We start from the raw sequence: 20,771 nt of genomic DNA on the forward strand, positions 1-20,771 counted from the left end.
TAGTCCCAGCTATATATATATATTCTGGAAGCTGAGACAAATCACTTGTGATCAGCCTTAAGGTCTCAAATATACGTTTGACAGTTGTAGGGCTTGAACTCACAAATTACTTTAAAAAAAAAGAAAAGTAACACTGGTTCCCTAGTCCTCATACACTAACAGAGGTATACTGTTTTCCTAGAGTTTCTTTTCAGGGATTTAGATCATCAGACTTCATTCCAAAAATGATCAGGTATTGGACTCAACAACTGTTCATTGCTTAGCTTTTATCTTGTGTCACTGAAATGTGATGTATACTTTCTACAAAGTTGTTTTAAGTTATACCGCAGTAGTTTAAAAAATGGCTATATACACTTACTTTTTTGACAGGTGCACAACAGATAGATTGAGGCAAGTAAATGCAACTAATAGGGTCTCCCTTTCTTCCAAACATATTTTTTTGCTAAGGTTACAACAAAGAACTTGGGTAGTTAAAAAGAAAAAAACACAAAACCTGAGAACTGAAAGAAACACTTCACTGAACAACTGTTTCATAAACCTTTATTGGAAAGGCTACAGTTTATATTGCCACTGCATTGCTTACTGCTTAAAGTGCTGTGGGGAGATAACCTTGGATACAAAAGTATTATGCTGTTCACTCTTGCCCAGGCTTGTTGCAGAAGTTTTTGTACAATGGAGGTAGAGTGGATAAGGGCAATAATTTAAACCTCACAGGTCTTGATTAAGTCAGTACATCTTCTGTTAATTAGGTTCTAACAGACTTAGAAATTAACAGTAATGTATTGAGGCTCAGAAATGGCATAAGTTTTAAAACTAGTTTTCAGTTTTCCACATTTGTGCCTTTACACATGTAAAGGGTATCTTATGCCCCTTTTCCCTCAAGTAATATGTTCTAAAATGATCTACTTCAGGAATAAAAAGGTAGTAAGATGGAAGGATGAGGAACAACCTTTCATAGTTTTACTTGATTTATTCCTCATACCAGCCTGAGCCTATTCTATAAAACATTATTTTTTTTAAATCAAAATGTCCCCCCCAACTTTAAATATTCAATTTAATGGAGACAGAGCTTTTTAAACTTAACATTTAATGAAAACAGCATGTTGACAGGTTCTATGCAAACATGGTTCTACTATTGATTTGCTTTATTTTTAAAAAGAGGCATACGAGAGATGCAGACCTGGGCTAGCCCCAAAGTTCTGAATCATAACTTAAGATGATATCCTTGACCCTATCAAGCATCAACTGAAGTCAATAAAGCCTGTTTCTAGCATCTTTTAAAACCTACAAAATGGGCAGGTGCCTGAACATAAGCTTCAGGTCAATGGGTTTCTTAAGGGCTGTTTAATAACAGAACTAAAGATATTCTTCAGTTTAATGATACATTCTACACTTCAAAATATTCTTCCTTCTAGAAATGTGACACAGAATAATTTACACCAACTGCTTTTTATTATTTACTGAAACCTTTCACAAGATGGTTAAAAAAAATTTACAACCACCACTAATGTAATTTCTCCCATTGTTCCCAGTCAGCTCCAAACCCATTGTGTGCAAGGCCCATTTTTTCCATGCATCTAAATGATAGACACAGGCTATGAAATTCTTTATTCTATTTGTAGCAGCTTATGCAGGTGCAGCCAAACACAAAGCTTCAGGACGAATTGTACAAACTTTACAATGTGGGATTTGAATTTAAAGTATGAAACATAAAATCTACACAAAACTGATAAAAATCAAGCATAGATACCAGGGACTGAAACTTATAACCCATTGTGTGAAAGGGAGTCTTGTTTCCTTTCAAGTGCTTTATTCTGCTACAGAACAGTCGAAATGAAGATGTAAAGCTTTGTGGTTAGTTTAAATTATACACTCTGTAGATACTATACCAATTTAAAAGTTACACATAGACCAACAGATGTCCATCAGTTCATCTGGATTGATCAGACACTCCAATAGCTGGATTACTGAGAACAAATCAGGCAAATGTGGAAAGAAAATCCACCTGTGCAAATGTTTGCAGAGTTTACTGATGGGCACACTGCACTCCAGGTCCATGATGGCTGCTGCTTTCTTCATCAGAGCTATCATTATAGGCTTCACGGCGCTGACCACTTCCCGAGCCTCGAGTGCTATCAAATTCCTGAAGCTCTACTTCCTCTGTTTCTCCAATTACATTAGGAACTTCTGGCCTAGATGGCAGAAGATCTTCTAATTCCTTCACAGAAACAGACAAAATGACAGTTAGCTACAGCATTATCATCCACTTCCCTTTTGATACAATGCAGGTATGTTTGAGAGCCCAAACAAAAAAGTGACTGGTCCTTGCACGTCTAGTCAGAAATCACAAACTAATCACCCATAGGCCAAACCTGCATATCTTTTTAGGAAAGAAAGAAAGAAAGAGAAAGGGAGAAAGGGAGAAGGGGAGGAAGGGAGGGAGTGAGGGAGGGAAAACCTGGAAATTTTCACTGCAGACATGCCCTCCTGAATCTCTAATACAGAGTACTGGGGGGTGGGGGGGTGGTTCTTCCCTTTTAAGTAAGGGACTTGCTCTCCAGGGATTCCCAAGAATCCCAACCACCACTTACAATTTCTTTGGTTTAGCCCCATGAACATTTACATTAGCAGTCTGCATTTTCATAATAACCAAGCAAATCCATCAGTTAATACAAATGTTTTAAAAGTACCTAGGTGCCTGTGGTTTATACCTGTAATCCTAGCTACTGAAGGATTAGAATCCAAGCTAGCCTGGGCAGAAAAGCTGTGAGACTCTATCTCCAATTAATTAGCAAAATACAGACCTAAGGCATGGCTCAAGTGACAGAGTGTTAGCTGTGACTAAATAAGCACCCAAGCACGAAACTCTTGAGTTCAAGTCAAGAACCAGTACCCAGACACACAAAAAGGTAAAATTCATCTCCTGGTTGCCTACACATATAATCTCAGAACTTGGGAGGCCCAGCAGGAGGATTTTCAATTCAAGACTATCTTAGACTAGAAATCCAGTCTGTCTCAAAAAACTAAAAACTCAAATTATGGGATCTAATCTTAGCACTTAAACTAAATGGAAGATATTGAAGAAACAATACACTTTAATGAAGAGGTTCAAGTTGCTTAGCACTTGTATCTAAATCCAACGCCAGCCTGGGCTAAATAGGAAGACACTGTCTCAAACAAGAACACAGATGTTCTAGTTGCTTAAACTGAAAACAAAACAAAACAAAAAACTACTTACAGAAAGCTTGTCTGGGTTGATCCAGTTGTTTTCAGGAAACTGCACATCAAATTTTATGTAGAGATCACCTTTTTCAAAGGGATTACGATACTGAGGCATTCCTTCACCTCGAACTACACGAACACATCCTATGAAAAGGAAAAAGGTAAAAATCTTACCTAAGAAATGAGTTCAATAATATTCCTCTGAAAGGAATATAAAACCTAAAAGTTATAGTATAGAGAATCCTATACCAAACAAAAGTTAAGACTTACCTGGTTCAATTACTTTGCCAGGGGGGTATCTCACCACAATCTGACGTGCATCAAGGTGCTTAAATGTGAACTGAAAGCCACATAAAGCTTCAACAAGTCCTATCTTATATGTCATGTGCAAGTCATTCCCATCTCTCTGGAACACCTAAGACAAAATACACAAACTTACTTTCAAGAAATTAACCTGTTGTACATCTTTCAGTCAATTTCAAAATCTTAATTCTACCATTCAACACCAAGGAAAAGTGTCACTATCCTAAGCAGAATGATACAAGCTTCTATGAAGGTGGCTCTGGAATTTAAAAACACTAGGAAGAGAACAAAGCTGAGGCACCAAAAACTAACAACAGGTTTACTTTGCAATATTGGCCCATTTTCTAATTATGTCCCTGGGCTGAAAAACCTATGGCTTATATAGAAAACCAAACAGGTCAACCTGGAGTATTCCCAGACACGATACTAACAAAGGATGGTCAATACTAAAAAGTTCAGCCAAACTGAGAACTAGTGGCTCAAGCCCGTAAATCCTAGCTTCTCAAGAGGTTGAGATCTGAGGGTCATAGAAAAGTCCAAGAGAATCTTATCTTTAATTAACCACTAATAGCCAGAAACAGAGCTGTGAGCAGAAAAAGCTAAGGGATAGTGCCCAAGGCCCTGAGTTCAAGTCCCACTACTAACACACACACCAAGTTCAGTTATAACCAGGTGCCGGTAGCCTATATCTACATAGGATTACCTAATCAATCCTAGCTACTTCAAGAGGCTGGAATCTGAGGGTCTTGGTTCAAAAGCCAATGTCTAACTAATTACCAAAGACTGAAAGTGGAACTGTGGCTCAAGTAGAGAGTGCTAGCCTTGAGCAAAAGAAGCTCAGAAACAGTAACCTGGCCCTGAGTTCAAGCCTAAGGACCAGCACCCAAAAAACAAAACTGTGGTGGAAGGTCACATAGTATGATGTGTATGTGTATGTATGTGATGTATGTATGTGAACTGACTAGGGCTTAAACTCAGCGTCTGGGAACTTCCTTTAGCTTTTTCACTCAAGGCTGACATATTACCACTTGAGCCACAGCTCTCTAACCAAAATGGTGGTTTAGAGTTTCATGGACTTTCCTGCTCCAACTGGCTTTGAATTGAAATCCTTAGATCTCAGCCTAAGAGCCACTAGCACCCAGCAAGGTCATCTGGGCTTTCAATGTAAATATCTGCTACTACTTAGTATACTTACTGCATAAGTGACCTAGCAGAATTCTTATCCCCTTATCTTTTTTGTTGCCAGTTCTGAGGCTTAAACTCAGGGCCTGGGCACTGTTCCTGACCTATTTTTATATGTAAGCCATAGCTCTACTTCTAGCTGTTTGGTGGTTAGTTGGAGATAAAAGCTTCATGGACTTTCCTGCCCAGGCTGGCTTTGAACTGAGATCCTGAGTAGCTAGCATTACAGGAGTGAGACACCAGTGCTAAGCTTCATCTTTTTTTTTTTTTTCTTTTTTTTGTGCTGGTCCTGGTACTTGAATTTAGGGCCTGGGAGCTGTCCTGTTTTTCTGTTTTGCTTAACACTTGTGCTCTACCACTTGAGCCACAGCTCCGCCTCGAGTTTTTTCTTTTAAGGGTGGGAGGGATATGCTTAATTGGAGATAAGGAGTCTCATGGACTTTCCTCAGATGTCAACCTCCTGCTTAGTTACTATTACAAGCATGATTATAAGCCACTGGTGCCCAGCTTCATCTTGCTTAAGGACAAAGAGGCCTACAGGCCAGATGTCTCAATGCAGGTGAAACCTGTTGGATCTAGGACAGATGCCAAAGTGACTGCCAGAAAATTCTGTAACACCTCATTATAATCCCCACAGCATGCTAAAGGACACATTACTTCCCAGTGCCACGACAGTTGACAAATTGCTATGCTACAACTAGAACCACAGAATTACCAGAAAGTCACTACCCATACACAAAAGACATGCATATTCCTCCTCTTTAGTAACCTATTCTTATTTCCCAAGACTTAAAAGTTGAGAACATGTCTCCTTCACTGCTCAATTTAAGTCAGGTTATGGATTCCACAATTCCCAGACAGAAAAATAACCTGGTGTGGGGGCAGGAAACTGGTTAACATTGGTTCTAAAGAAGAATCTTGGGCCAGGCACATCTCTGCTGTGGGAATAGGCTGGCCTGGCAAAGAAGGTTAGACACTACCTGAAAAAAGTCAAAAAGGCTAAGGCAAGGCTCAATTGGTATAGCATGTGCCTAGCAAACACAAGATGACCCTCAGAACCAGGCACTGGTGGCTCACGCCTGTAATCCTAGATAATGTGAAGGCTGATATTTGAAGATCCTGGTTGAAAGCCAGCCTGGGTAGGAAAGTTCATGAGACACTATCCTCAGTTAACCCCCAGAATACCAGATGTGGAGCTATAGCTCAAAGTGGTAGAGTACTAGCCTTAAACCAAAGAGTTCAGGGACAGCATCCCTGCCTGGAGTTCAAGCCCCACTGCCAACAAAAAAAGGGGCAGGGAGGGAGGCTCTCAGTTCTATACCCCAGTAACACCAAAACCAACCAACCAAACAAACAAACAAAAAAAACCCAGAATCAACAAAGCCACAAAAAAAAAGCAGTCTTGGCTGGTTTGTTAGAATCTGAAAAATATACTTCCCCCCTAAATTAACCTATGATATAAACAAAACTATCATCATAAGCAATGATTCTCAAGTGTAGTCATGGGTAATAGCTTGAATAGCAAGTACATACTCTTGGCCCCTATTCCACGTTCTGCCAGAAACAATGGAGGTGGAGCCTAGCAAACTAGTTTTAAAAAGACCTCCAGGGGAACTGCAATATAATACTAAGGTTTGAGAATCAATAAATGTATACTATCTATGTACATTCCTCACAATGAAATCAGTAAGTCTTAAGGAAAACTTTTCAATGCTGTTAAGTTGTAATATAATAAATGCTAATATACAGCAAAATGCTAACAATATTCCAAGAATCATCATTCACCAGTCTTTGGTTGAAGCTATATGAAGGGGCAGGAAGGAGTACCATATAGGAAAGTTTGATTTGAAGTGATTTCAGTTAAAAGTATCTGGGTAATCTGTATTTTGGTTGAGGTAGGAAGATTTGACAAGTTGATGCTAAAAATTCAAATAGAGAAAATAACTTAAAATGCTAGTGTGTTTCTTAATCTATCCTCATGTTATCATGGGTTCAATTCCTTTAGCAGTGTTGGGAGTGGGGGGATGGGTGGGAGGAGAGGGGAGGATGGCTTAGCCAAAAACCAAAGTTTTTCTTGAACAAAACAAGTAGTTCCATGTTCTAGTCTGAACTATTCTAGTTTTCTGTACATAACTCATTATTTTCAGAGGTATGTTGTTAGCTTAAAAAAAGATTAATTAGACTTTGCCAGAGAACCACACAGACATCCAGGTACAGAGAACAAAGAAAGGTTTATTGTAGGGAAAGGGGGCTGGCAAGACTCCTTCTCACAAGGGAGAAGTGAGAAGAAGCACTAGCTATTGTCTGTGATGACCTATATAATCTTGGGGATTTAGGAGGGGCTAGGAGCAGAGACCCTAGTGTGGACATGTGGGCCAGGGGCTTCATCATGGCAGACTAGTAGATAAGGGGTCCTGTAACTGCCCAGACCTGAAGGTCACTCTAAGGGGCTCTTGTTGCCTTATATGATGGTAGCTGCTCCAGAGAAGTACCATCCCAAGGTAAAGGGGGCTAGAAGTTTATTATTTATTGCCATTACTACATGGGACTGGTGTTGCCTAGGAAGGGGGCATGCTAAAAGCTATGCAGAAAGGAAGGAATGGACTAAACTATGGGAAGGGACTCATTTCGCTAACATGTTAACTAAAATACTTAAATCTCATCTTTGCCTCAGATTTAACTACTAGTCATAATGAAACCAGAAAAAAACTACAATTTCTTTTCTAACCTTTATCATCTTTTACTTTCTAACCCAGTCAATTAGCTACATTCTGATGCTGGTTAGCAATTTCGTGCAATTTTACTCAACCCAACTATTTAAAGTGACTTTGATGAGAGTAACTTCATTCATTCATGGTCTCATGTAATTTTCCAATACTCCTGCTGAAACAGATAAGACTATCTCCAGTAAGCAAAAGCCCAGAGACACCAAAGGTAGTAAATGGAAGAACTAAGTCTTTTGCCTGTAAATCCAAATTACATGTTAAGGACAAGTTAGGGCAGAAAAAGGTTTCACCATCAGTTAACATTCCCGACTGAAAAAAAAAAATCCAAGAAAAAGTGCTCTTTCTTAGCTTCCTCATGATTCTCAAGCTGCTGCACTGTTAATAAAACTACTCTGGTGTTGTCTGTACCGTTATCTATACCCAAGCTGATGAAAAAATTCAATTTTTGGCCAGGTCCTGATGGCTTAGGCCTGTAATCCTAGCTGCTTAGGAGGCTGAGATCTAAGCATCACAGTTCAAAGCCAGTCTGGGAAGGAAAGTCTGAAAGACTTTTTAACTCCAATTAACCAGCTAAAAGCAGCAAGTGAAGCTCAAATGGTAAACACTAACCCTGATCAAAAAAGTTCAGGGATACCATCCAGGTCCTGAGTTAAAGCCCCAGGTCTGACACCAGAATGTTAAAAAAAATAAAAACTAAAGTTTTGGCTGTTTTTCTACCTCTCATGTTTTGTATGGTTCTATGGTGTTATGCACAAAATAAAAGAGGCTCATATCTATAATCCTAGCTACTTGGGAGGTGAAGACTGAGAGACTCAAGATGAGAGCCAACCAGGCAAAAAGTTACTAAAATCTTCCAACAAATAACTGGGTATAGTGCTACATACCTGTCATCTCAGTTATATAGGAAGCATAAATAGAAGGATCTCAGCTCATAATATACAAGACAAGAATATTAGACTTTACCTCAAAACTAAATCAAAAGAAAAGCAGGTGTTGTTGACTGCTCATCTAGTAACTGTAAAGCCAAGGTTAATGCCCATTACCACTCCCTCAAAAAAGAGTGTATGGGGGGGGGGGAGTGTGGTGGCAGGCAAATCTTTCAATTGTACGATCCTGAGTCAGAATTCTAAAGCATAAAATGTGACTAGTGTACTGAATCCTGACTAGTCACAATCTTGTGAGTTAATACAATCAAATTTTCATAATCTGCCCCACAATATGCTCTGTCTTGAAGGGATTTAAACTTTCTTTTCTTTCCTTTTTTGTGGGGTGGGGTGGGTGTTGGTGGTACAGATCCTAAGCTTGAGCTCAGGTCCCTGAACATTGAATAGTCACAATCTTGTGAATGAATGCAATCACTTTCTCATAATCTGCTCCACAATATGCTCTGTCTTGAAGAATTTAAACTTTCTTTTCTTTCCTTTTTTTGGGGGTGGGGTGGGGTGGTACAGATCCTAAGCTTGAACTCAGGTCCTGGGCCCTATCCCTGAGCTTTTTGTTCAAGGCTAGAACACTACTACTTGAGCTACAGCTTTTTAGGTAGTTAGCTGGAAATAAGAGACTCACAGACCTTCCCTGCCCATGTTGGCTTCTAACTGAGATTCCCAGATCTCAGCCTCCAAACTAGCTGGGATTATAGGAGTGAGTCACCAATGCCCAGCTTTTTTGATCTTTAAAATTAAATGCATCAAATTGGGAAAAAATTTTAAAAGGTTAACCATCTTTTAAATTTATTTTCATAATGTAAACGCAGGCCAGGTGTGGAGGTCCATGTCTGTAATCCCTGCTACTTGTGAAGCAGAGCAAGGAGGACTGAGATTCTCTATTTGTAAAACAAGTGAAAGAATAAAAAGACAAAAACAAGCCAACTAAAGCCGGGCGCTGGTGGCTCACGCCTGTAATCCTAGCTACTCAGGAGGCTGAGATCTGAGGATCGCGGTTCAAAGCCAGCCCGGGCAAGAGAGACTGTGAGACTCCTATCTCCAATAAACCACCAGAAAACCGGAAGTGGCGCTGTAGCTCAAGTGGTAGAGCGCTCGCCTTGAGCTGAAGAGCTGAGGGACAGCGCCCAGGCCCAGAGTTCAAGCCCCATGACCGACCAAAAAAAAAAAACAAGCCAACTATCTGTGGCTCACTATATCCTACCTACTTAGAAGGCTGAGATCTGAGGATCACAGTCCAAAGCCAGGCTGGATAGCAAAGTTCATGAAACTTATATCTCAAATTAATTACCAAAAAGCAAGAAGAAGCTGTGGTTTAGGTAGTAGAGCACTGGCCTTGAGCACAAACCTCAGGGAGAGTGCCCAGGCTGAGAGAGAACTCAAGCCCCAGGACCGGCACAAAATAAATTAAAGGAAATTAATACTGGTGTGGGTTTGGAGGCAAAATGTTTGTTCAACCCCAGCACCTGTCTACTAAGTAAAATGCAAATTTTCAGAGGAACTCTTTTTGTTTTTGGTTGATACAGGGTTTTAACCAGGGTATTGTGCTTACTAGGCAAACACTGTCATTGTGCCACTCCTCCAGCCACCCCTTGGGTCTTACACAAGTCAGTTCTTGTGTTAAGCTGTGCTGAGTGAAGTGAATCTTTTTTTTTTTTTTTTATACCATATGTGCTACTGGTCCCTCTGAGCTGAGCTGTGGATAGGGGCAAAAGAAGTTTGGGGTTGAGAGGAACAAATTGAGACTAAATTGAGAGACACAATTAAGAGATGACACCATTTGACTATGTTGGAGTGAAGTGAATCTTAAGTCCTTAAGAAGTTCATTTATACTCAGTGTTATTCTAGGGTACCCAAATAGATCTATTCCATAAAAGCAAGTCCAAATTCAGATTAAAATAAAATGCAACTGGGGGTGTGGCACAAGTGGCAGAGTCCCTGCCTATCAAGCAAAAAAGCCCTGAGTTCAAACCCTAGTCCCATCAGGAAAAAAAAATTGTCAGGTACAGATGGCTCACACCTGTAATCCTAGCTACTCAGGAGGCTAAGATCTGAAGACTCCAGTTCAAAGCCAGCTGGAGCAGAAAAGTCCATGAGTCTGATCTCCAATTAACCACCAGAAATCCAGAAGTGGCTCTATGGCTCCAAGTGGTAGAGTGCTAGCTTTGAACAAAAGAGCTCAGGGACAGCAGCAAGCCCTGAGTTCAACCCACACAATAGACTAAATAAATAAATAAAAGAAACGAAGTTACCTCATGTTCTTTCTCTTGTAGCAAAAGAACAATGTCTCCTGGTTCCACTCCTGGGGCCTGATCTGCTTCCCCAGTGAAGGTAATCCTTTGTCCATGTTTCATGCCTTTGTCTACATGGACTTCAAGAATCTTGACTTCTTTAATCACCTTCTTCCCTTCACATTTTTTACAGCGGTCCTTTTCATTAATTACCTCTCCTGCAAAGATAGAGCATTATATATAAACTTCCAGCAAAAGTACTATGTGTTGCACTCTTTAAGTATGTCTTGATAATGTCCTTATCTTGTTAAATACATTTCCTAGAGGATCCAGCTACACACTATTTCCGAGTACTATGCTTTTCAACACATTCTTTCCTCGAATCTTATTCTGAAAGTTAAAAACAAAGCCTAAAACGACCAAACATTTGTGAAGTCAAATGCTAGAGCTTCTGTACAACCGCTTCTTCAGAAAAAGTTTACTTTCAGTTCTAATTCTAAATATTCTTTGTGGCTCATTACTAAACTGTATAGTTGTTAGTAAGGTTTATTTCAGATTAAAGACTGCTTACTACATTTTTCTTTTTTCTTCATTGGATCAGAGGATAAAACCCAAGGTTTGAGTATGCAAAGCACACACTCCACTACTATGCTCTACCTCCCAACTCTGGATCTTACTTTTTTTGGTGCCAGTCCTGGGGCTTACACTCAGGGCCTGAGCCTTCTTGCTAGCATTCTACCACTTGAGCTACAGCTCCACTTTGGGCTGTTTTGGTGCTTAACTCAAGGGAAGAATCTCACAAACTTTCCTGCCTAAACTGGCTTCAAATTCCTATCTTCAGATCTCAGCCTTCCAAGTAGCTAGGATTACAAGTGTGAGCCACTAGTGCTTGGCTCTGGCTCTTTTATTTACTTATACTGCCACTAAGAATTTCTCAGAGATGTCTGAGTTTAACTGGTACTATCTCTACTTCAGGACAACACAGCCTTTTCTCTATGTTCTTCTGAATCATTATAATATTAAGCAAAACTGAAATTGTACATAGTGTAAGGTGGAAAATTAGCACGGTTTCCTAATGCATGATTTAATAGAAATACTAAAGACTAAAATTTAAGTCAGTTGGGCTTCCAACTCTTAAAACTCTTGCCTCGTAAAATATCTAGCTTCAGAAAATGAGGCTGGAAATGTGGCTCTGCAGTGTGAGAGATAATGAAAATTAAAAATTGAATCCCTGAGACGAACCAGCCACTTCTCTTTTTTCTGTAGTGCTGAAGATCCAACTCAGGTTCTTGAGTATTCTGTTCAAGTGCTCTACCACTAAGTTATATATATACCCCAACTCCTCTTCAAGCCACATTTCAAGTTCTCCAAGTGACTAGTGGCCATTGCACAGAGAAATTGCAGATAAACAATTCCATTATCACATTAAAAAATTCTACTAGGGCTGGGGTATGTAGGCAGGGGTACAGAGCTTGTCCAGCATGTAACAATCCTTAGGTTAGGTTCCTTCCTAACACTTGTCAAACAACAACAAATAAGAAAACCCACAAAACACACAAGAAACACCTGGTGGATAATAGTGTTCCAGAAATATTCCACAGGCCAAATTGGGAAATAAATTTTGATAAAACTGTATTTTAAAATATAGCGGGCAGCTCATCTTTAAAAAAAATGAGCGTTAAATATATTTGAAACAGGAAAATGTTAAGTAACTTTTTATGTATAGTTAAACTAAAGCTGTACTTCAGTGGGATTTACAAGTTTTTGGTTTTTTTTTTTTTTTGTTTTTCATCACTGAAAAGATTTTTCTTATCACTGAATTGTATTTGGCAATTATTGCGAGCTGCCTGAAAACAGGGCCGTGATACTGTGTTTGGAGCCACCGAAGGGTTGTGTGCGTGTGTGCGTGCGTGTGTGTGTGTGTGTGTGTCTGTCTGTCTTTCTGGAAATCCTATGAGGTACCTTATTTCGTCGATTAATTAGGGTGCTGGATGGTAGAGAATTTTGTCAGTCAACTATGTAAATACAGTAAATACTGTTTCTTAGGCAAAGGTAACTTTTTTATATTGTTGTAAAATTCCATTATATTCCATTGCCAAAGAAATGTTAAGAACTTTGTATAGCTGTATAAAAAGCAACTAATTTTTTAAAGAATATTTAAGTCAGCAAAAAATATAAATAAAATAAAATAAAACAGCCATACCCTTTTGTTTACATACTGTCTTATGGAGAGCAGAGGTAAGTAGATGGGACACAAACTACTTGGCCCAGTAAGTCTAAAACATTTACTTCTGTGAGAACAGCTTAATTCCAGTATCTAATCCCAAAAGCTAACCATGTTTACACTAATTAGAATGGCTAAACACTATTAGTATCTTATTAGTTATCAAATACAATCTTTTAAAAGACACATGGGCTGGGTGCTAGTGGCTCATGCCTATAATCCTAGCTATGCAGGATGCTGATATCTGAGGATCACAGTTCAAAGCCAGCACAGGCAAGAAGTTGTGAGAATCTCATCTCTAATTAACCACCAGAACACCAAAAGTGGAGCTGTGGCTCTTGCCTTGAGCAAAAGAGCTCAGGGACCATACCCAAGCTCTGAGTTCAAGCCTCACAACTGCCCCCCCCCCCAAAAAAAAGATAATAAAGACTCTTATCTCCAATTAACCAGCAAAAAAGCTAGAGCTGTGGCTCATGGCAAAGTGCTAGCCTTGAGTGAAAAAGGGCCAGGGCCAGGCCATGAGTTCTAGCCCCAGAATAAGCACAAACAACAACAAAAAAAAACAAATAACAAAGGGATGGATAACCATCTCATCCATCTCCTTGAAATTAACTTGACTAAAAACTCATGCAGGAATAGGGATTCAAATAAGAGATACAGTGCATGCTGAGCGTGAGCCAGGCACTGAGTTCAATCCCCAACACTAGCCAAATGAGGTAATCAGCCCAAGATATGCCCAAAAACAAATTTAAAAGATTTAAAAATATATATAATAAAATATATTCAAATATTACTTGCAGGGAAACGAACGGAATTGGAGGTGTAATATTGAGCAAAGTAAGTCAAACTCAAAAAAGAAGATATTGCTGGGCACCAGTGGCTCCCATCTATAATCCAAGCTACTCAGGAGGCTGAGATCTGAGGACTGTGGTCCAAAGCCAGCCCAGACATGAGAGTCTCTCATCTCTAATTCATCAGCAAAAAAGCTAGAACTACAGGTGTGATTCAAATGGTAGAGCATCAGCCATAACAGAGTTGTAGGAGTGATTCAAATGGTAGAGCATCAGCCATAACAGAGTTGTATGAAAGCTGAAGGTCCTGAGTTCAAGCCTAATACCAGCACAAGGGAAGGAAGGAGGAAAGGAAGGCAACAAGAGAGATGAGATTGGAATATATTGTGTATCTGACAAGAAATGTTACAATGAAATCTATTGTATAGCTAAAATAATTAAAGACACAACTTTTCACTATATACAACATAACTTACTGTTTAACTGTATATACTAGATCTATACATAGAATATTCTTATATTTCTAGAATCCCACTGAATATAAATGAATATAAATACAATTAGCAAAAGGAAGACTGTAGTCTTTCTAGCTTTTACATTCCTAACCCATTCCAATATAAAACCACAGACATACCTTCTCCATTACAATCAGAGCACACAGACTGCATCTGTTGTACCATTCCTGGAGCCAACTGTCGGATCATGATGCGCACACCTCGACCCCGACAAGCACTACACTTCTGAACAGCTCCAGACTTCCCACCTTGACTAAAGCAAGCAATTTTATAAATCATATTTTTGCCCACAAACAATTCCAACCAGTCTTTACAAAGAAAATTGTGCATTTCACTTTCATGTTCAATTTTAACAAAGAAAATTGCGCATTTCACTTTCATTTTCAATCATCTAATTTTTAAATTAACAGTGGAATCAAAAAGTGTTGTGTAGTGAGTTTTAAATTATGAAAATTTTTACTAGATATAGATTTTCAATACCCCATTCATAAAGAACAAACAAAATGCACACTTACCCACTGCATGCACTACAGAGTACATTCTTGCTAAGTTGTAGTTTGGTTGTCTTGCCATTATACAGATCTTCTAAAGATACTCTAAGAAGGAAAAAAATCAGGTTCAAACTAATTTTGCCCACCAATTTCTTAATATATAATAAAATCAGCTGATACATCAAATTCCACTGTAACTTCTTTTTTTGGGGGGGTTGGGGCCTGAACTCTGGGCCTGGGCACCGTCCCTCGGCTCTTCAGCTCAAGGCTAGCCCTCTACCACTTGAGCCACAGCGCCACTTCCGGCTTTTTTCTTTTTGCTTATGTGGTGCTGAGGAATCGAACCCTGGGCCTCATGCATGCAAGGCAAGCGCTCTACCACTGAGCCACCTTCCCAGCCGTCCACTGTAACTTTTTAAAAGAAGTAATTCAGGAAGACTTGCATTAAACCAATTCAACTGACCAAGGTCTTATATCTGTAACTCAGAATTTAAGAACAATTCTATGACCATGGACAACATGTATTATGTTCAAAAACAATGTACAACACATCTGTTGTGACATAATTTTTGAAAGAGCTGATAACTATACAGCATCTTTTTCTGTTGTTGTTGTTGGTGGTGGTGGTGGTGGTGGTCCTGGGGCCTGAACTCTGGGCCTGGGCGCTGTCCCTCAGCTCTTCAGCTCAAGGCAAATGCTCTACCACTTGAGCACTTCAGGCTTTTTCTGCTTATGTGGTGCTGAGGAATTGAACCCAGGGCCTCATGCATGTGAGGCAAGCACTCTACCACTGAGCCACCTTCCCAGCCCCCAACATCACTTTTTCTAACCTCAGGCAACAACCTAACTAACTCCAATCGCAATCTAATTCTAATCACAATTATTATCCCCACTTTATACAATTAAACTGAGGCACTAACATATTAATTTGTCCAAGATCCTTTAAGCATGACTTAAAATAAGCTCTACTGCAAGATAATTAGAAAGGCTGAAAGTGCAACTTAATATTATGCCCCCCCCCCAAAAAAGTTGCCTCAGCTACATTGTGACAGAAAGAAAATGTTTCTAGGTGCTGGGAAGGTGGCTCAGTGGTAGAGTGCATGTCTCCTATGCATGAGGCCCTGGGTTTGATTCCTCAGCACCACTTAAGCAGAAAAAAGCTGGAAGTGGTACTGTGGCTCAAGTGATAAAGCGCTAGCCTTGAGCTGAAGAGCTGAGGGACAGCGCCCAGGCCCAGAGTTCAGCCCCCACGACTGACAAAGAAAGGAAGGAAAAGAAAGGAAGAAAGAAAGAAAGAGAAAGAAGGGAAGGAGGGAAGGAAGGAAGGAAAAAAGAGGGAGAGAGAGGGGGAGGAAGGGAGGGAGGAAAAGAGTTGAGACTTTCCAAGTTTTAGATTTGAAGAACTCTCTGAAATATAACCAATACTATGCGTGAGCAACTTTTTTAAACTAAGTTTTCAAAGGGGCCATGACCCCAAAGGTTGCATAAAAAGGAATTTCATTTTCCAAAGTATCAAGTTAAATACACTTGATGTACATTTTTGTACATGAATTGTATAAAGTAGTAAACCTCAAATTTATTTTTATTCATGTCAATTACAGGGACAACTTCCAAACTAATTTTAAAAAAAATCTAAAACCCTGCCAGTGTTGGTGGTTTATGCCTGTAATCCTAGCTACTCAGGAGGCTGAGATCTGAGGATAGTGCTTCAAAGCCAGCATGCAGAGGAAATTCTGAGTTCAAGCCTCGGTACTGACACAGGTGTGCATGAGTGCGCACGTGTGCGCATGCGCGCGCACATACATACACGCGTGCACACACACACACACACACAAAGCTAGTGACCTTTTACTGCAGTTAATTTTGTTTCAACTGGCACTCTTCAATATACAATCCCTTTACAAGACATACATTAATCAGACCCCAAATACTGATGTATGCCTGATAATCTGTTAAAGAGACAAAAGTATAAAGATGTCAAGTGCCAGTGGCTCACACCCATATCCTAGTTACTTAGGAGCTGAGATCTGAGAATCATTGTTTGAAGCTGCCTGGGCAGGAAAGTTCATGTGACTCTTATCTCCAATTAACCACCAAAAAGCCAGAAGTGAGCTGTAATTAAAGTGTTAGATCACTAGCTTTGAAGCTCAGGATCAGCACTCAAGCCTTGAGTTCAAGCTCCAGGACCAGCAGACAGACACACACACAAAAACATTACTACCGCCCTCCAAGTCAGTAAGGATTAGTATCAATCAAGATGCAGTATATTTATAAACTGATTTGTTGACTAGTAACTCCTTTATATAACTACTTAAACAAACACTGCCAAGACCTTATTGATGATTTACACAGCAGTACTTCATAAAATGAAATAGTATGAAGCCACCCCCCAAGAGAATGTTCATAACAGAAAGACAATTTTAATTCATGCAAAAAAAACATTTCTACTGTATACTATGAAATTTTTAAAAATAGAACATATATATTGCTCTTGAAATGGCATTCAAATAATGCTTCTGAGGGCTTTTTTAAAAATAAGAACTCCAACAAGATTATAATTTGAATTATACATGGAATTTTTTTCTTTCATTTTTTTTTTGTCGGTTATGGGGCTTGAACTCTGCGCATGGGCACTGTCCTTCAGCTCAAAGCTAGAGCTTTACCACTTAAGCAATAGCGCCACTTCCAGTTTTCTGGTGGTTTACTGAATAAGTCTTATGGACTTTCCTGCCCAGGCTGGCTTTGAACCACAATCCTCAGATCTCAGCTGTGTGGGGTCAATGTGGTAGAGCACTCTCCTTGAGCAAAAAGCTCAGGGACAGTGCCCAGGCCCTGGGTTGAAACCTCACAACAGTTACATGATTTTCCTCAACCGCAAGTAGCTAGGATTATATGTGGGAGCCACCAGCACCCAGCACATACAGACTTTTTAAAAATTAATGAATTTTTGTGTGCCAGTCTTAGGGCTTGAACTCAGTCTAGGCACTGTTCCTAAGTTTTTTGTTAAAGAGAAGCACTCTCACACTTGAGCCATAGCTCCACTTTCAGCTTTTTGAGTAGTTTATTGGAGGTGTGATTCTCAAGGACTTTCCTGCCTGAACAGGCTTCAAACTGCTATATTCAAATCTCAGCCTCCTGAGTAGTTAGAATTATAGGTGCAAGCTACTGCACTCCACATGAAATTTTTTTTAAAGAAATGAAATATTTTAATCACTTGAGCTAAATTCAGTCTCTCATATTTGCTAGTAAAACCATTATTAATCTGTCAAAAACTATCAGTTAAGAAAGATTTCTCAAATTTTGCAAAGTGTAATCACTATTTTCATATTATAGACAGCTGTGAGCTGATTCCTAGTGTAAGATCAAGGTCAACACCATTCTTATGCTGGCAGGTTAATGCCAGGCTGAAAGCCAGTAAGCTCCACAGAAACCATTTTAAGAGTTTACACTGAAGACCAAGCAGTAAATGACTTTAGCATGTACTCATACTAGGCAATCACTAACTTTGTTTGTAAATAAAAAGTAACTTGGGGAGGGGTAAGAGAGGATGACAGAGTAGGTGAATTTGACTAGGGAGGTTGTATGCATTTTTGGAAATGTTCCAACGAAAGCCCTTTTATACAACTAATGTAGGTGCATATAAAACAAACCGAAGCAACCTCAGTAGCCTAAGAGACCATCTTCCTATTCAGTAAATAGCCATTTTTTATGATCTGAAGCAAAATACAATCATGCAATTACAAAATTCACAATAAAACTGTGTATAATGAAAACAGGAAGATTCATTCCCCCCCCCAAGAACATTCTGTGACAATTTTCCTGAGTATTACCATTTGAAAAAGGAACTTAATATTTTTTATAAACACACACAAAAAAGGTATTTACTTCAGTGGATGCATCATGTCCTCTCCTCTTCTTCTGCCATTTCGACTTCTACTCTGATTGCCCATGAAGCCAAACAATCCTCCACCAAAAATGTGAGAGAAAATATCATCCATGCCACCACCTCCGCCACTACCTTCCCGAAGACCTTGTTCTCCATATCTGTCATACAACTCTCGCTTCTCTGGATTAGATAATACTTCATAAGCAAAGCTTATTTCTTTAAACTATAAAGAAAAAGTAAAAAATGAAAACAATTGGATTTTCAAATAGAAGACCACTTAATATTAATAAATGCTTCAAGTTACCTTTGCTTTGATTTTGGTCCTAGTTACTAAATATGAGTGCTCAAAATGTTAATATTTCTATTACAAAACTAAAATGTTCTTTTAGTTTCATTGGAGCTTAAACTCAGGGCTCTGCACTTGCTAGGCAAATGCTCTATCACGTAAGCCAAAACTAAAATGGGGGGGGATGATGGGGGGTGACTGTGGGGGCCCCAGGGCTTGAAGCTTGAATTCAATTCAGTGCCTAGAGGCTGTCCCTGAGCTTTTTTGCTCAAGGCTAGAGCTCTACCACTTGAACCATGGCTCCACTTTTGGCTTTTATGGTTGTAACTGGAGGTAACAGTCTCATGAACTTCCTTGCCCGGTTGGCTTTAAACACCAATCCTTAGATCTTAAATCTCTCTATTAGCTAGGATTACAGGCCTGACCAACACCTGACCTAAAATATTCTTAACATGAAAATTTGGCTGTAGGCATAGATGGGTTTTTCCTAAATTACTTTTTTCAAGGGAAATTTAGTTTATACCTAAACCCCAGGAATGAAAGTTTCAAATAACTTACTTTGTCTCCAGCATTTGGATTCTTATCAGGATGGTATTCTTTGGCTAACTTTCTGTATGCCTTTAAAAAAAGATTTTAAAGAAGAGTTATAACAAACATCAGTTTAAAGACGTGATAACTAATATGCAATATTCTGAGAAGTAATGTCCCAAAGTTAAAATAATCCAAAAGTATCAGCTATTTATCCGGATCATTTGACATTTTCCATGCTAATGTTTTTTACTTGCTCATGGTTATAACAAAGAATAATAGTCACAGCTGAAAATTGATGATACTCAAGTAAGATCCAGACACAAGCAATATAACAATATTATAAAAAAATCCAAAATACTTAAACATTTTCACTAGTGTCAAATGCCTTTTATTGCCAGAAAGCAACCAGACGAAGACCAAAACTCCAGCAAACAGATAAATTATGAAGCCTTACAGACACCAAATCATTAATATGAACTAAGCTAAAAATCATACGACCCATGATGGCTCCTGTCTTCCCTATTAACTGTAAAGTCAGGGATAAGCTGAATGGTCCTAGGTAGTAATGGTGTTATTGGCATCGGCACACGGTGGAATTTACTGGGGCGAATAGTAGCCTGGGTGGCAGCGCTCTCAACCAGGCGGTCTGAATATACAGCATTTAAGTGTTCACATACATATACATATACACACACACACACACAAAACTCATGAATTATGTAATCCAGACGAGCATTTCCGGTAGAGTAACAGGAAGTCCATTTTACTTTTGACACAGTGCGTAAGGAGCATTCTCATTTTTCCCAGCTCAGAAATCCTTATCTGCAATCCTAGGATCGTGGAGATGCTTACAAGGAGATGACTTAAGTGTCTCAAGCGCTTTGAAATCCTAAGATCAAAGACTGTACCACCTCAAAGGATGACAATTGGGCCGTTTATTGTGAGCCTACACTCAGGTGTTGGCTGGGACCCACGACGTATTCCCGGAGCCGGCACCCAACATTTAGATCACCTGCCCATAGAACAATGCATCCAAACAGACCCACACTTCCTCCGGCTCCCGGGCGAGGGCGGAGGGAGGAGCTCCGAAGACCCGCCGCTCCCCGGAAACAAACCCCATCAGCCCGGAGGCGCCGAAGGAGCGCCCCCAGCCTTCCCGCCGCGCCGCCCCGGGGCGCCCGAGAGCCGGCACCGAAGTCCGCGGCGTGAAGTCGAGAAGTGCCAGGCACCTCGGTCTAACCTGTTTTTCCGGGGTAGTGACCTCGGTACGGGGAGGGGAGGACCGAGCGAGTGGCCGCGGCCAGGGGGCGTCCGGCTCCGGCGCTCGCCGGGCCAAGGAGGAAGGAAAGGGCTCCGCCGTGTGAAAGCAAAGTGGGCTGTATTAGAGGCATCGGCGGGCGGGCGGGGCCGGCAGCCCAAGGTCAGCCGAGGCCGGATTGCAG

At 40.0% G+C, this 20,771-nt stretch overlaps 1 protein-coding gene across 1 annotated transcript in view; it reads right to left on the reverse strand.

Moving 5' to 3' along the window:
- Positions 1-523: 523 nt before the first annotated feature.
- Positions 524-20,771, reverse strand: part of Dnaja2 (DnaJ (Hsp40) homolog, subfamily A, member 2) — a 20,625-nt gene continuing 377 nt past the window's right edge. The window contains exons 2-9 of the mRNA XM_013036076.1: positions 19,357-19,416; positions 18,512-18,735; positions 14,651-14,731; positions 14,255-14,388; positions 10,627-10,823; positions 3,493-3,637; positions 3,239-3,366; positions 524-2,218 (exon numbers count right to left, since the gene is read on the reverse strand). Of these exons, the coding sequence (XP_012891530.1) occupies positions 2,027-2,218; positions 3,239-3,366; positions 3,493-3,637; positions 10,627-10,823; positions 14,255-14,388; positions 14,651-14,731; positions 18,512-18,735; positions 19,357-19,416 (1,161 nt within the window). The 3' untranslated portion in view covers positions 524-2,026. The remainder of the gene's footprint in view (positions 2,219-3,238; positions 3,367-3,492; positions 3,638-10,626; positions 10,824-14,254; positions 14,389-14,650; positions 14,732-18,511; positions 18,736-19,356; positions 19,417-20,771) is intronic.

Source organism: Dipodomys ordii, unplaced genomic scaffold, assembly GCF_000151885.1.
Source record: "Dipodomys ordii isolate 6190 unplaced genomic scaffold, Dord_2.0 Scaffold247, whole genome shotgun sequence".
Taxonomy (NCBI): Eukaryota; Metazoa; Chordata; class Mammalia; order Rodentia; family Heteromyidae; genus Dipodomys; species Dipodomys ordii.